We start from the raw sequence: 17258 nt of genomic DNA, 5'->3' as shown, positions 1-17258 counted from the left end.
CTTTGGTGGTTCTAGGCACTTTCAGGAGGAGAAGCTTCCAGGTAATTAACGCTGCTCCAGGAAAGTGGAGTGTTTCTCTCTGCTTCCTTTTATCCTGTTGATCCTGAAAATACATTAGCAACACAACGCAATGGCAAGCTCCTAGGATTGAAGGGAGGCCCCTGCTCTGCTCCCATTAAGTAATTTTAATTAAAAAAAAAAAAAAAGTTTCCCTTTTAGGAGCTACGTGTGTTCTTGAGCTACTCTGTTGCAGAGATCACCCCAGTGCCTGGGCTCGAGGCTGCTCCTCCCGTGTCGCTGAGGTCTCGCGAGGTCTCGCGAGGTCCCGCGAGGTCCCGCGGAGTCCCGCGGGAATACAAGCCAGGGAGCGCTTCTGCGCAGTGTCACGAGGGCACAGTCGGAGTGGGCGTCCTGTAAGTTAACGGTGGAGCCACGGCAAGCAGAATAGCTTCCCGTGGTCCTGCTCTGATCACTTCAAAAACGTACCTCCACGCAGCGCTTCTGAAACCAGGTTTCACGTCAAAGGCAGGAAACGACAGTCTCCTTCATGTAGCTCAGAAACTGAAGTGAAACTTGCAGCCAGGTTTCCCAGACCTGTGGTCGTAGAGCTTCCTCTCTCCTCCCTCTACCAGCCCCTGCCTCCTGTTACTTTGTAGCTGAATTCTCCGAACAGATCCTGCAGTTCATTTGGCCTATCACTCACCTGGAGTTCCTCCTTTAAGGGATCAAGGGCCTACCTTGGACCTTAGGTGGAAATATAATGAGTTTATGGTGGCTACATTTTCTAAGTTTCTTTTGATTGCAAATGACAGAAACCCACCTTGGCTAGATGAATTTAAAAACAAAACAACAGGGTGCCTGGGTGGCTCAGTGGGTTAAGCCGCTGCCTTCGGCTCAGGTCATGATCTCAGGGTCCTGGGATCGAGTCCCACATCTGGCTCTCTGCTCAGCAGGGAGCCTGTTTCCCTTCCTCTCTCTCTCTGCCTGCCTCTCTGCCTACTTGTGATCTCTCTCTGTCAAATAAATAAATAAAATCTTAAAAAAAAATAAAAAACAAAAAAAAAAAAACAAAACAACAACAAAAAACAAAACAAAAAAGGTGGGGAAGAGGAGGACAGTGAGAGAAGTGGATTTTTTTTTTTTTTTTTTTTTTTTGGTAAGGATATTCGTATTCTTGTCCATAATATAAAGGCAGGATGAACGCCAAGAGCCAATAAAGAATCAGCCCCATGATCACGGCAAGTCTGAGGCTTTCAGCAAACCAAAAAGCCTCCCTTGGCCTTGCTCTGATCACCTCAAAAATGTACCTCTGAGACATTTCTGAGACCAGGTTTTATGTGAAAGGCAGGAAAGAACAGTCTCCTTCATGTAGCTCAGAAACTGAAGATAGTGGGCCTTTTCTCTGGTAGATCCCTGGGAAGTGAGTCCTGTGAGTGCACTGGGGGGAGGTGTTTGTGGGGGACACCCAGGATCTGTGGGGATCTACCCTGGTGTACAAGAATGGGACAGTCTCTGCAGAAGGGGAAATCATCGTAAGCCCAGCAGCCGTGCCAAGGAATCTATGTATTGTTTTCTCCTTGACCAGAACCATCAAGCTAGGAAGACCTCAGGAGGTGGGATTACCAGTGGGAGCTATCATTTTATAAGTAGATTGTCATTTTTTTCATTCCACCATTCAGTCTAGCCTCATTCATGGTCTTACTAGCTAAAATCAATCTAAACTCAATTCTGCTTTCCTGTTGACTCATTATCATTTCTCTCAGTTTAGCGTTTGTTGGTTAAAGTTTAGAAGAGGTTTTTGAAATAGAATATTATTCCCCCCAGTGGAGATTTGGACAGCTGTACTTGACGTTGTGGTCCCGTCCTTATTCTGGCGCAGGGTGATCATGACCCTGGGAGGTTGGCTCCTCCCAGGCTCTTCTCTGATGTAACTCTGACCTGCTATGGCATTCATATATCCCCTCACTGATCAAGCCTTCATTATGTCAGCATCTCTACTGGGAGGCGGGGACACAAATATAAATTTGGCACCATACCTGCTCTGAAGGGACTCTCAGGGTTGGGAATTGCACCTTTTGAAAAGACAATGGGTTTACAATACCAAGTGGTTATAGCGTTGTGGCTCAGGCAGCACCCCTGCCCAGAGGTCCTTATATTGTAACACAGTGGGCCCCCAAGGCTATGCTTATCTTCCAGGAACTGGTGACCCCCCCAAAGATGCCCACCTCTCTCCCTGCACCTGTGAATATGTTACGTTCTGTAGCAGGAGGGAATTAAGTTTCTAGGTGGAATTAAGACTACCCGTCAGCTGACTTTGGATAGGGAGGTTACTCTGGATTTTCCAGGTGGGCACACTGTAATCATAAGGGTCCTTGTAAGTAAAAGATGGAGGCTGTAAAGGGAGATCCAGAGACATGGCAGAGTGGGCAGGCCTCACACGCATTGTTGCTGGCTTTGAAGATGGAGGAATGGGGCCACCAGGGAAGGGATGGTGGCAGCTTCCAGAAGCTAGAAAAGACGGAATGGATTCTTCCCTAGAGCCTTTCCAGAAAGAGAGCATCCCTGCCAATCCCTTGATTTTAGATTAATGGGACCCATTTCAGACTTCTGACCTCCAGAACTGTAAGATAAGAAATCTGAGTTGTTTTAAGCCCTATGGTGGTAGTGATTTGTCACAGAAACAAAGGGAAGTCACTACAGGTAGTATGCTTGGTTATGTGCAAAACCGGAATTGATTCAGTGTGTCTTTCCAGCACATCATTTAAAAAATTGTTTTCATATTAAACATAGGGAAAAGGATGAAAATCTAGCATCCTCTTGGAAGAGAAAGCGCGAGATTTCACATTTTTTCTATCTTGAAAACTGCTTTGAGCCTTGGGCTCCAGACCCCTCTCCTCCACTGTCAGATGGAAGGTTTAGGAGGGGCCTGTGCGGCTTAAGAAAGGCCGTCGGCGGCTACTAGACTCTGTCATTTTCATTCTTGGCAGAATGTCACACATGGGGCTTTTTTAACTCGACATTTAAAAATGCATGTTCCAGAGATGCGATCATTGAGTTTTCGTTTAAGAATTTAAAAAATACTCTATAGCAAAGCATAATAACATCTCACATTTTCATAATCCTTTCACAAATACTTTTTATTAAGTGCTTCAGACAGCCTTGTGAAGAAAGGTCATTATTCTCACGTGTCCGAGGAGGAAACAGAAGCTAGAACGATTGTCCAGCATCCACAGGAACAGAGTGGCAGTGGTGGCTCTTTCCATGATGCCATGGTGACCATCGGTCACATCACTGGAGGGAGGGGCATCTTTGCGGGGGGCACCTTGGAGCCAGGCCCACATTCACGAGCACCTGGCACCGTTATGATGGTGTAACACGGCCCCCAAGCCCGCGCAACGTCTGCTCTTGATTTAGGTGTCTCTGCTTTCATTATGACTCTAAAACTGTAAACCTGTCGCTAGCCCCTTGTCCTGATATGACTGGATCTGTTCTCATGAAAGGATCACATTAATAAGAGAGCGCTGACAATGCGCAAGCATGGGATGGGGGCTGCGGGTCCCTGTGAAAGCCATTTTTCATTGTGATCTCAATGCTTCAGGTGTGACCTGGATGCAGAAGAAGGAGGCCAGGGTCTCATTCTTCTCTGGGGCCCAGGTCAGAGACCCTCCCCTGGCTTTTCTTGGTGGTTCTTGTCAAGGGACAGGAGGGGGTCCCATGGGCCTGTCGTCAGAGGCCACAGGTGTTTCTTGCAGTCAGTAGGTCACGCATACTCGAGCACCAAGCACCAACACTATAATCGGCTGTCTTTGTTTGTAGGCGTATTATTATTATAATGTACTTTTTACCTGCAGAGGTGGTCTCTGTCCTCATTGTCTCTCTTACACCAGTTCAAGTTCCATACTTTCGTTTTTTTTTTTTTTTTCCTTCATTTATTTGAGAGAGAGAAAGAGCATGAACAGGAGGGAAGGGCAGAGGCCAAGGGAGAAGCAGACTTTCCGCTGAGCAGGGAGCGTGATGTGGGGCTCAATCCCAGGACCCTGGGATCATGACCTGAGCCAAAGGCAGATGCTTAACCCACTGAGCCACCCAGTGCCCAAGGCCCATACTTTCTATAATCTTTCGAAGTACTTTTTCAAAGGAGCCTTCTCACCACCCTTATGAAATAACACCCTCTTCCTGACCCCTCCCTCATCACCTGCTATGCCTTTATCTTGCTCTGTTAGGGTTTCTAAAACACTGCTCTCTCCTAACATATTGTATTTCTTTTCATTTTTTTTTTCTGGCTCCCCAACCAGAGAAGCAGGTGCTGTATCTTCTTTGTTTGCTGTTGTATTCCCACTGCCTGGATGAGTGTCTGGCACATAGGAGAGCCCAGTAAATATTTGTTGAATGTATTACTGAGTTCTTTACATCTTCCTGAATAGTACAATCTCAGGCCTGCCTTTACAAGACACCAGTGAAATAAAAGCAAGAAACCACAGCAAGGAGGAAGAATCCCTTAACTTACTCTTTTTGTAAAGTGTCTAGTTTCTGATCAGCTGATTGACTGGGGGAAGACCAAAAGTGTTGAGTCAGAAGTGCTCTCAGGCTTGGAGGGACATGCCGAAGCCCCCCAAAACTGGCCCCTGTTGGAGTCCTTTTTCTGCCTGACCCTCTCCTCCAGGTGGAAGTGAGGGCAATCATGCATAAGCCAGTTCAGTCACGTTCACTAGAGCAAAGCAAATTTTCATGTAGCTTATTTTGTTAATTGGGTGGTAGGAGACAGTAGGGATAATGCAACGAGTCCACTTTTTCTGAGACCCACTGATCTGTTATAAGTTTGTTCTGAAACTAGTGAGCAATAAGGACTGTGGAATAAATCCTCTCATACCTCAGTGCATTTGTTCGCTTTTACTTTTGTGGCTTTTGTAAAGCCTTCTTGTAAGTTTCCAGTTACAGCTTAAGGTCTAGATCCATGTGTCCCCCTCCACGAAAGTTTTTCCGAAGTGTTCCATGGAAGGGGTCTTTGGGGCCCCCAGGAGCCCCCAGCATGCGTCATCCTCATCTCTGACCCTGGTCTTATCACCCTGTTCATTTAAATGGCAATCGTTAAGTAATATCCATTGCTAGTTCTGTCTGAGCACTGGGAGGACAGAAATCATCTCCTCATGCTTTCTATATCTAGTGTCCACCTTAAGTGCCTGGCACATGGGTGCGACTCAGGAAACGTCGAGAAAATGAACAAGTGAAAAGATGTGAACATAAGAGGCTAAAATCTAGCCATGGTTCTCTGGTTGTTAGCTTGTGGGCCTTCTTTCTGGGGCTGCTCTCTGACGATGTTCTTTTGTCTTCACTCAGGCACCCTGATTGTCCTGAAACACCCCTACCCGAGAAAAGTGGAAGAACCTTCCATTTATGAGTCTGTCCGGGTTCACACAGCAATGCAGACGGGCAGAACGGAAAGTGACCTCGTGCCCACCGCACCTTCCGTAAGTAGCTGACCGTGGTGCCCTCACAAATGTGCAAGGAAGTGTTAAGATACTTTAAGAAGTATTTGTTCACGTGAAAATTCTACCTTGAGAACTAAAACCTGGAAAGGAACATCCAGCGTGAAGCCCATGACTCAGTTTCTCTGATCCAGGGTAAAATATTTAAAAAAAACAAAAAACAAAAAACAAAACAATGCCATAGCGATAGATAGGATTCTAAATACTTTGAAAACACTGCTTAAATTCCTGTCCTTACTTAGAAGGGGGAGAGATGTTGATGTTCACACAGTTGGCTACGCTGTTACTCTTCTACGAGTTTCCTCTATTAAGAATTTTTTTTTTTTAATATTTCAATTGTCTGTGAAGGATAAATATTCCCCACTTGGACTATAAAACCTCAGGATGTTGTTTTCTCCTGTTCTTTCTCTCCCTCACTGAAGGGAGGGTACAGATAGAGCACGTTTGCCCTTCTTGGCAGTGCGGACCATTGTTCAGTTTCTGTGCAGCCCGAGCATTCATTGTTCCTCAGGAGCCCATCCCTGTTTGTTCTGTGAGCTGTGACCCCGCAAACATGCCTCCTGGCACCGCTTCCTCTCTCCCCTGCACTGTGCTGGCGGCTCTCCCTTTCTTCCTCTCTCCCATGTTTGCCGAATACTCCTGGCGTAAGACGTCAGGATTTGTGTGTGTAATAAAAAAGACAACACACAAAGGAAATACAAAGAACCTTGAAAAAAAAAATAGGTCCTACATTTTACTGTAGGACCTATCCAGCCACCACAGAGATCTTTTTAAAAAGCAAATGGGTCACATGACCTCCCTGCTCAATCTTTGGCGGTGCCCGATGTCTTCCCCGTCCTCCTGGCCCTGCTCTCTCTCTGGCCTCACCTGTGCTCCTCCCATGCTCACACCAACGTGCGTTCCCCTGACTGGGCTCCTTCTCCCCTCCCCGTCACTGACATGTGCCAACATGGTGGCTGTCCCTTCATCAGCCTTGAAGACGGATGTCAGAGACCAGTATCTCTCAGGATGCCCTCCTGGGCCCCTCCTAGCATTCTTTAAAATGGCCCTCTTTTGTGTTCCCAGCACCCTCTGCTTGCCTTTACCCTGCAGTCCTCATGGGGCAGGGCAGAAGGGCATTGCTAACACCTGCGCATGTGTCTGCTCACCCCCTTCCCCACCCCCTTGTGGGCCTAACATTTCTGGGGACAAAAATCATAACTTGTCTTTGTGGCTTTTTGGAGCCTAGCCTGGTTCATGGCGCACGTTACATTTCTGTTTCTGTGCCCCATCGAATCAAAAATAAAAATCCTGGAAATGGTTGAAGGAGGTATTTTATTTAGCTTTGTTAGAGTTGGAGGAGGAAGCATGAAACCCCAGAACTAGCAAAACTGAGGAAAGCAAGACCATAAATAGTCCCAAGTCCAAACGGACCAAAGAAAAAGTCAAGCCTTACGTCCTAATTGATTCTTCAATTTCCAGCCAACCCACCCCTCCCCGACTTTCCTGCCCACCAGTCACCTCAACATCTCGTTCATCTGTCCTCTCCATGTAACTTCACATTCTCCTCAGTTACCCTTCCCTTAAAGATCCCCACCCAGGGTCAGTTGTACCATATACCCTACTATGTGTGCTCTTTATCAACAGTAAAATGTAGGATCTAATCTGTAGACCTGTGAGCAGGAGAGCTAGCATCCTTAGGTAGAGACAGACGTCTTGAAAACAAATTCTGCAAGCCTTATTGCCTACCTTCTTTGCACACTCCAAGGATCTGACAGGTTCTCCTGCCCAAGTATCTCAGTATGCTTGTGCACAGAAGGTTCTGTATAATGGAGTTTTTAAAACAATATTGAGGGATTGGTGGGGCATGGCTGCACCCACACTGTATGATGACAAATCCATGGAGTTTATTGTGCATTAATACAGGCAGAAAACGATCAACATTTTCTAGTGTCGCAGGGAGAGAGAACAGTGCAAAAGCCCGAGGTGGGAACTGAATTGAGGTGTTTTGAAGATTAGCAAGAAAATTATAATGATTGGCATGAAGTGGGGAGAGGCAATGTGGTAGGAGATGAGGTTGTTGAGGGAAGGAGGGGTCAGTCATGTCAGGTGGTGGTTTTCTCAAAGGGCCCATCCCTCAGCTGAGTGCTGGGAAATTCACAGTGCTTTGGGGCGCTGCTGGCATTAGCGGGTATTGGGAGCTATGAAGAGCCTGACACTTTAGCCTGCTTGCACACTAATAGAGCTGCACGGCGTCACGGCAGACTGCTGGTTGGCTGTCATTTCCTCTGGAAGGAGACACTGTCTCCATCTTCTAAAGTTGTTTGCCCTAAGAACATGTTTTAAAAATGGGTCTGTGGGGCACCTGGGTGGCTCAGTCATATAAACATCTGCTTTCAGCTCAGGTCATGATCCCAGACTCCTGGGATTGAGCCCCACATCGGGCTCCCTGCTCAGTGCAGAGTCCGCTTCTCCCTCTCCCCCTTCCCCTCTCCTCTGCTCATGTACCCTCTATTTCTCAAAGAAAAAATTGTTTCTCAAATAAATAAAAAAACATTTAAAAAAATAAAAATGGGTCTGGAACAAAGGGCTATTAGTGCCTTGCTTATAAGACACACAGAGACATGAGAGCTCTGGAGAATTGTTTCCCAGCAATGGGCAGGGACCACGGAGGCTAAATATGCTGCCATACATGGGGAAGAATTCTCCTGTCCAAAACGTCAGCTGTGTCACATTTAAACAACGTGAAAGGCCTTGTACGACAAGATAAAGGACTGATTTTTGTTTTAAATGTCCAGGAGAAATTATAAGAGTTTAGAGCAACATAATTTAAGTCTTAAAATTTTTAAAAAGCTCATTGCCCCTGCTAAGTGGAAAATGGAATGTGGCCGAAGTTGGAGGAAGGACACCGGTGAGGGGGCTGTTGGAGCAGTCCAGTGAGAGATGGTGATAGTTGAAACTACACAGGGGTAAGAACTGGTGAACTTCACGGTGTTCTGTGAGGTAGAAGAGACGAGACTTAGGACAGATCGAATGTGAGATGTGCAATAGAGTCTCACAGTGGTCCTCCTGCTGTTTACCAAGATGGTGGAGTTGCGTTTGGGGGATGGGAATGAGCAGTTCTGTTTTGGACCCAGGAAACGTGAAATACCAATTGGTTGTGTTGGTGGAGATTGAGATGATCTGATTCGCAAACCTGACATAGAATAGGTCCCAATCTAAATTGTCAGTTTCCTTAGCTTCCCTGTTTTGAGATTTCTATTCCCTTTACTTCTGCAAATTTTTTCTCTTTGTTCTGTTATTCTACCGGTGTAAGAAACAGTGTAACACCATACTAGAACAAAATGTCCTACAGTTTCTTTGGGAATTTATGAAGTTCTAAATTTCTTTATCTTAGGGTCCTTATTTTATGCATATTTCTATTTGCATGGTTCTCTACCATTGCTTACATTTTATAGGCACTAGCTACATGTGTGATGTTATTACCCTTGAATTAATGCTGTGTGAGTTAAGAAATGACTCATTGTCACTTCAGATCCCCTTTGGATAAATCAAGTGTAAATAAATCTGCATTCCTGGAAGTCTTTTCCACAGAATAGAGGTCTCAAGAGACAGTCTCTGAAAAAAAAGGTGGGGGGAGGGCTGTAATGGGGGAGGTTCATGTGATAAAATAAATATTGGATATGCTATTTCTCATGTCCCCTCTTAAAATTCACAAGGCATACTGGCAGAATACATTCTCTGGGAAGTAAAGAAATCCCTCTACTTCATCCAAAGTTTTCCAAATGCATTGACCCAATGTCAATGTGTGTGTGTGACCCAATGTCAAAGTGTGCACACACTTGGGCACGCATTTGTGCATAATACCCCTGCAACAATTTAAGCAGCTGGGTTTTACATGACACACTCTGCCCAACGCTTTTAGAAGTGATGGGATGTGGCTTATTGTTTGCAAATTGCTAACTCAAGTTAGAAGAGTCTTTGAGTTTTTGCCTCTTGCTACAGAACTCCCCACCAACGACCCAATCTGAAAACAGTCTCTCACAACACAGGGAGGATTTTCAAGTGTCTCGGTGAAGAATGTAGGGCGATTATTTAAAGATCAAAGGCAAACTGGTGTTTCATTTTAAAATGGGACAGGAATAGAAAGACAAATCATGTGGCGATAGTTCTGGACTTCACTTGGTGCTTCTTTCTTTTTCAGCTGGGCACCAAAGAAGGTTACCTCACCAAACAGGGGGGCCTGGTCAAGGTAAGGAAACATGTCTCTGCTAGCCCCGGCCACACAGAGAGACAGCTCCTGTAGACTCGATTCTCACTTTGACATTTTTAAAAAGCACAATTGCCTATTTTGAGCTGCTGCACTATTTTTCTGTTTCAAAAGCTGGTCTTTATGACTAGTATTAGCCAAAATTCTGGAAAATCACTTGACTTTTCTTTGGCAAAGTCAAATGTGTGAGAGTAGTCTACCATTAAGACCTCCCAAAACGTACAGTCCTTTAAATGGAACAAGCCAGGATGAAAAGTAGCAAGTGAACTCTAGAATATTTCTTTTCTTTTCTTTTTTTTTTTTTTTTTAAACTAAGAAGTCAAAATTGCATAAAATGTTAGCCTAAAAGTAGGCCAAAACGTCATTATGTGTTACATTATGGCATTAATGTAATTCTGTTATAAAATCCTAAAGAAAACACAAAACTTTACGAGTCTGGGGTATCCAACTGTCCCTCCATTGATGTAATTGTATTTTTTAAGTTATGATGCCTCATTTTAATATCCAAGAAGGCCTTCATGGAATATGTCTACTCCTCCCTATTTTAAGAGTCAGGGCACTTAACCTCTCTCCTGGGTACTGGCCTGCTTGCATTCAACCTAAATATTTGGTTATTTGTGTCCCTACTAGACTGGATGCTCCCCAAGGATAGGAAGTATTTATATTCGTGGCATATTTATTTTTAAGTTCTCTGTTACTTCTTTTAACTGGATACATTGCTGCCCAAGATAACGGGAGGGTTCTATTAGTACATAAGAGAGGGAAGGTGGGGAACAACAGTTCCCACCACCAATACCGTGGAGCTCTTAGGCAAGTCTTAGAAAATCCTGTGGTTTGAGGTTCCCGAACTTCAGTTTGCATATTTGTGAAATGAGACTATTTGGCATTGTATTAAGATTGGCTAGATAGTATCTAGCCCATAGTAGGTGCCCACAAAATGGTATTTGTTCTTATCATAGAGTTAATAAGACAGATATCTAGTGGTTTGTTATAACACCTTGCATATTTATGACAGGCTATTTCTTCTTATTTATTTAAATATGTCAATATCTCTGCCTTCATTATGAACTTCATGCATGGACTCATTTTAGTTTTTGTAGCTATTTTGAAACTTCCCTTCAGAAATGACTTACCACACAATGTTTTATTGTATCTAATCTTTTAGATACTTTTCAAGTGAAAGGAAATCGTCCAGTTCAATATTGTCTTCCTCAATTCAAAACCTACATGTTTTAATTATTTTTTTTCCTCAGACCTGGAAAACAAGATGGTTCACGTTGCACAGGAATGAACTGAAATACTTCAAAGACCAGATGGTGAGAAATATGATAACACATTTTCCCTTTAAAAATCAGCTCTAACTAATAAACACAGTAACAACAACAAAAAATCAGCTTTCTAGATGCAAGGAACATCTGCCTTTGAAATCTCTGGAATTTTCCTTATGAGCTCCTGAAACACCAATAAATGACTGGAAATGTGAATTCTTGATTCCTGATAGGGGCGGAGTTTTTTTTCTTTTTAAGTAAGCTTTACACCCAACGTGGGGCTCGAGCTCATGCTCCAAGATCAAGAGCAGCATGCTTTGCCAGTCAGCCAGGAACCTTGAGCAGAGTGCTTTTGCAAGGATGAGATGTGTGTCCCAGAAACTAGCTAAACTAGCTCCCCAGGATACATCATCCCCTTGTTTAGGGCAATGGAGTTATTCTCTTGTCATGATGTATGAGCTCTCTCTGCTGCAGTTTCTTGTTTTACTAAAAATAAGTCCCCAGGATGCCTGGGTGGCTCAGTCGGTTAAGCGTCTGCCTTTGGCTCAGGTCATGACCCCAGTGTCCTGGGATGGAGCCCCACATTGGGTTCCCTGCTCGGTGGGGAGCCTGCTTCTCCCTCTCCCTTTGCTGCTCCCCCTGCTTGTGCTCTCTCTGACAAATAAATAAATAAAATATTTAAAAAATTTAAAAAAAGTATGTCAATTTCTGGGATGCCTGGGTGGCTCAGTTGGTTAAGCATACCACTGTTGATCTTGGCTCAGGTCTTAATTTTAGGATGGTGAGTTCAAGCCCTGCACTGGGCTCCATGCTGGGAATGGAGCCTACTCAAAACAAAAACCAAAAAACCCATGTCCATTTCCCATGCCCATTTCATTAAGCCAATTTGAAATTATTTTATTTCTTCTCACTTTCCCTATACAAAATTTCTGAGAAAGCACGAGTTTAAAAACATGAAAGAAAATATGACTCCCTTCCATGTTTAAAATACCTCCACTAAATTTAAATTGATAAAGACGATCTTCCCAACATCCAGTCTCATGAATAGCCAACCCCCAAACCAGGGGTTATAACTAACCTGAGTAAGTGTCTCTGTGATCAGTCTCCTTAGTGAAAGTAAAATTGACAGGTGCACACAGTGGAAGACTTTTAGGGGACTAAGGGGTGAGCAAATTTGTGTGTTCTTTTTTTGTGATGACATAGGTTGCTTTTTTTTTCAAGTCACCAGAACCAATTCGGATCCTAGACTTGACAGAATGTTCGGCTGTGCAATTTGATTATTCACAGGAAAGAGTAAACTGTTTTTGGTAAGTTGTTTTGTAAAGAAAATGATTTTAAAAGTCTTCTTGCCAATTATTTTAGCTGGGGAATTAAAGAAAAACCTGTATATCTTAATGTAAATGAGTGTCTTGATCTGAGGGGCATGGATTTAACTAGCACACAGGGCATGTATATATATCAGCAGTGCTTCCAGCTGACTATGACATAATATCTCATTTAAAGTGACTTAGACTGGGAGGTGCCTGGGGGGTTCAGTTGGTTAAGGGTCTGCCTTCAGCTCAGGTCATGATCTCAGGGTCCTGGGATGGAGCCCCACATCAGGCTCCCTGCTCAGTGGGGAGTCTGCTTCTCCCTCTCTCTGCCCTTCCCCCTCCTCCTGCTCATGCTTTCTCTCAAATAAATAAAATCCTTAAAAATAAATAAAGTGACTTAAATAGGCAGGCCCAGTGGCTACAGCTGTTTATGTTGTGTACCATATAAGTATATACATAACAGGATTCCATTCATGTTTTATCCCTTTTAAGTTTTTTACTCAATTTTAATTTTAAATTTGACTCCAACAGTGGGTGATTTATATTATTATGACAATTTCTGGCAGATGGCAGAAAAGTGTTTTTGTTTAACCTCATTAGTAGATCATGACAATTTTCTAACTAGGAGAAGTAGTGTCTTGCAAAAGGAGTGTCTTATTTCCCACAAAGTTTTATTTTAATGTTTTTCAAATGTACAAATGCTGAAAGACTTACGTACCCATATAGCTTTCAGCTACATGCATCATTAATATTTTGTTGTACCTGCTTTATCTTTGATTCACTTTTTTCCTAAACCAGTTGAGAGTAAGTTGGAGGTACAATGGCACTTTACCCCTATATACCTGAGTATGCATTTCCTAAGAATAAAAATGCCACATTACATACTCCCCCAAATTAATATTAATTAATTAACATTAACCTCAACCAATAACGGATATCTTTTTAAAATTCACGTAAATGTACCACACAAGCCAGTGGGGCGGGTTATTTCTTATATAACAAAATAGACAGCTAGCTTGACAAGATCGGTACCAGCGTCTCTACAGTTCTCTTGGGCTTTAGCAGTTCACTTGCTACTTTATTGTCCAAGAGAGCTACTCTAGCTGTAGCCCTCACATTTTCAGGTCAGTCACAAAGAAGGATGTAGGGATGGTATCAGCCATATCTGTCCCTTTTTATCAGGAAGGCAGACATTTTCTCAGAAATCTTCTATTGGGTTTTCCCTCCCATCTCATTGGCCACGGCTAGGTCCCATGGCCATCGCTAGCAACAGGGGAAGCTAGAAAACTAGTAAGATCATAATTGGCTCCAACTAATTACCATTTATTGCCTGGGGCTCTGTTAGCAAGAAGAAAGGGAAAATTATCTGCATTAATAGGCGATTAATAATGTCTCTCACAGGGAGTACTGAGCAATGACAATTCCAGAAAGCAGTTTCGCACAATGTGACAGGTTAACAGCACCCCAGTCCCACTGTCCCCTCACCACCCAACAGGACCTCATGTCAAGGTTTATCTTCTACACACAGGGACTTAGGTCTTGTCTATTCAACACGAATTACAGACACGAACAAGATACGGTGCTTTGGTTCTAGAATATAGAAACCCTCCTGAATTTCAGTTCGAAGCTTTTTTTTTTTTTTTTTCCCCCATGAGAGGCAGGGAAAAAGGATTTGAAGTGTTTTGCATCTCAGCTGTAAGGACAGGAAGTATGGGCAAGATGTAAGTTAAAGCTGACCTTATTAGTCAAAAGATTTGCCCATAGAGCCAAAGAGAGTCAATGAATCATTGAGTTACCATAGTTCTAGAATAAGCTGTTCATGCCAGTAGGAGAGTTTGTCTTCTTCTAGCAGAGAGTAACTCATTACAGAGTAGGCAAAAAGAATAGTTGATGAGATTTATTATCTTTTTTTTCCTGTCCCAGATAGTCAAAACTGCTTACATCCACAGAGGATAGCTTATTTCTCATGGAATCGAGCCAACACAAATGAGTTTCTTAAGTAAATTCTTATCTGTCCTGCTTATTCTTTGACTCATGGTACAGGTTCTGAGTCATTTAACACATCAGCTGAATGAGCACACAAGTGTATTCAGTCAAAGACGTCAGTGACAAAAGGATCTGGGGATGTCCTGGACATGTTTTCTTTTTTGAATTCTCATTCAAAAATACAAATCTGGCCGGTGATAATAATATGAGTCTCCAGCTTCCTCAACATTTCTGCCATTTGCTGGCAGGAATCGCTCTGTATCTACCAAGTCTTCAGGTTGCTCTTTATTGATTCTTTTTTTCTGTTGAATAGTCTAATTTCTGTTCAACTAATATGTTCAACCAACCACCTGGAATATCTTAAGTTTTTCTTTTGTCTTATCAGCTTGGTGTTTCCATTCAGGACATTTTATCTCTGTGCAAAGACAGGAGTAGAAGCTGATGAGTGGATCAAGATACTACGTTGGAAACTGGTGAGTTACACAAATCCTCTGGATGCCTAGTACTCAGAAGTAACATAGTGATGATTTCAAACATATTGCTACTAAAACTGTCGGACTATCCCTAGAGTCAATGGGATGTCCACTGACAGGTTTATGGAGTAGTTGTTCATTCCTGAAAGACAAAGAAGGCATGCAGACGGGGGTAAAAGAGAAAGGACAGAGCTGCACTGGGATCTCAGCCCCAGAGCCTTAGCCTCAAGCCCTCAAGTACATTAGTCTTAGTGAGTCGTTAGTCCTATATTTTTTTATCTGTTTTTATGTAATTAACTGACACATAGAAACTCGTTGAATATTCTTTTCTAGATGCAGGCACTTTTGCTTTTGGTTATGTTTTCAGCTTGAAACCCAAATAAATACACCACTCATTTTGAGACAGTCTCAGTGTATTTGATATTGAGTGGAGTAATACTTTGGCATGTGAAACATTTGCTCAGATATGAATGAACTTTTTATTCTTCGTATGTTGTAATTATGCAAATGACACATTATTAGAGAAAAATTAAGGCAAAAATAGATCAGATTCACATACTTGTAGACTTCTCCCTATACAAATAAATATTCAAAAACAAAAAATTAATCATTCATTAGTGTTCTTTACCTGTGCACTCCACTGACGATGTATAATAAACAATATTCCCTATCAATAAATTTAGACCCAAGTATTCATTTTGATTCATTGAGTAGTACTGCATTTAATGAATTACCTAAGTCTTAGGCCAATTCCCAGTTTGTATGTTTTAGCAGTGACTTTACAATATTTATCCTGAGAAAAATAAGAAAACCATACTGAAAATTGTCACATGTTGATTTAGTTGCATAGTGTCCTTAGTAACAGCATGTCTTATTTAATGTTAAGTTCGTTATCTTAAATTGCTCAATAATCAATACGCATATGTGTTTGCTTTATTAAAGTCTCAAATAAGAAAGCAGCTCGACCAAAGGGAAGGCACAATCCGATCTCGGTCATTCATCTTTAAATAGACCTTTCCTGACCCAGGATGTCCTGACCCAGGACCAGGGCGGCATGGTCCCTGATGCTGTGATCTGCAGCAGGCTTCAGAGGAAGGTTAAGGATTTTTCTTTCGAAACAAATCGAATGCAGATGCGGGTTCGGACCTTTCAGAACCCACCGCATTTGTGAACTCATGGGTCACTGCTTGCCCTTCAAGATGTTGTCGTCTCCTTGAGAATACCAAAGCATCACCGTTCTGATGGGAACTGATGACACCACCAACTCAGGCATGCTCACTCTTAAAATGGGCGAGAGAAGATCAAGGGTTTTTGTTTTCCCTCACTGCGGTCCCCTAGCTGGTTGACATTAGTTGCCTGGGGTCTCATTCTGCATCATGGTCAGCTCATCTGACATCCAGGTTGTGCTGTCCACCAGGAAGGGAACAGCTATGTCCTCTGATGCTTCTATAGAAAGTGTATGCAACTAGCAAACACCAAAGACTTGGCGGCGGGGTGGGGTGGGGTGGGTGGGTGCGTGCATTCTTTTTGCTTTTTTTTTTTTCTTTATACAGAAAACAAAACATTTCCAAAACTAAAATGGGAAATGTTTGCGGTTATTTATTTTCTCTTCGTTAAAGGCTCAGAAATCTAGTGGGTGCTGCCTTCCCTTCTAATGATAAATCTGTGTGAACTAAATGTCCTGTAGAACCTCAGATAGGATGAGAAAGATAAAGGGAGGTAAAACCTAAAAAACATCTCTTAATCATTTGGCGGAGTGGGGTGCGGGGGGGGGGGACGGTATTAAAGAATAAGAAAACATAAATGGAAGGGAATAAAATAGTAGATAATTTGTAGTTAGTTTATTAACAATAGTCGGCATGATTACTATTAGCACTATAACAATAATAGAGCACTTGGAAGCACCAGCTTGTCTCCATCCAACATTTCTGCACACATACGGAGAGACTTCTCAGGCAGAGAAGAGGGTGCTATGCCAGTCTCTCCCCCCAGGGTGAGCGGTCCCTGTTGGCTGAAGGGAGGTAAGAAGCCCCTTAGCTCTGAGATCGCTGAGCACCCTGAGCCCTTCCTCAAGAGCAGACTTCCGTGGTCAGTTGAAGGAGCAACACTAAATCCACATGAATTATACGATGACGTGTTACACCGCATTTGCAAGCTAGAATAAGGGGGTTGAAATCAGGAAATATGATGCTGGCATCCAGAGCTCACAGATTCTAACCCCTTCTCTTATCTTTATTAATACTGCTTTTTTAGGTAGACGTTTGAAGGGAGATAAAAGTGGAGGGAGGGCCCAGAATAACGAGTGTGGCGCAGAGATCTGCTACAACACTGCTTTTGCAGTCCAAGTGCATAACTTGATTGATATGTTTCTTGTTATTTAAACATCCGGAACTCCGAAGTTACATTTTTGTATATTTCCACAAGGTTTTTAATGTATTTTGTTATGTGTGTATCACATGAGATAAAGCAAATGTCAAGTTAAA

At 42.9% G+C, this 17258-nt stretch overlaps 1 protein-coding gene across 1 annotated transcript in view; it reads left to right on the top strand.

Annotated features, from left to right (window-relative positions):
- The window catches only part of DAPP1 (dual adaptor of phosphotyrosine and 3-phosphoinositides 1), a 47711-nt gene extending 31447 nt beyond the window's left edge, over positions 1-16264 (top strand). The window contains exons 4-9 of the mRNA XM_032861022.1: positions 5338-5468; positions 9670-9717; positions 10989-11051; positions 12225-12310; positions 14688-14775; positions 15718-16264. Of these exons, the coding sequence (XP_032716913.1) occupies positions 5338-5468; positions 9670-9717; positions 10989-11051; positions 12225-12310; positions 14688-14775; positions 15718-15786 (485 nt within the window). The 3' untranslated portion in view covers positions 15787-16264. The remainder of the gene's footprint in view (positions 1-5337; positions 5469-9669; positions 9718-10988; positions 11052-12224; positions 12311-14687; positions 14776-15717) is intronic.
- Positions 16265-17258: the final 994 nt, after the last annotated feature.

This window comes from Lontra canadensis, unplaced genomic scaffold (genome assembly GCF_010015895.1).
Source record: "Lontra canadensis isolate GAN:19392208 unplaced genomic scaffold, GSC_riverotter_1.0 scaffold1, whole genome shotgun sequence".
Lineage (NCBI taxonomy): Eukaryota > Metazoa > Chordata > Mammalia > Carnivora > Mustelidae > Lontra > Lontra canadensis.
This window is presented reverse-complemented; position numbering and strand designations above follow the sequence as displayed.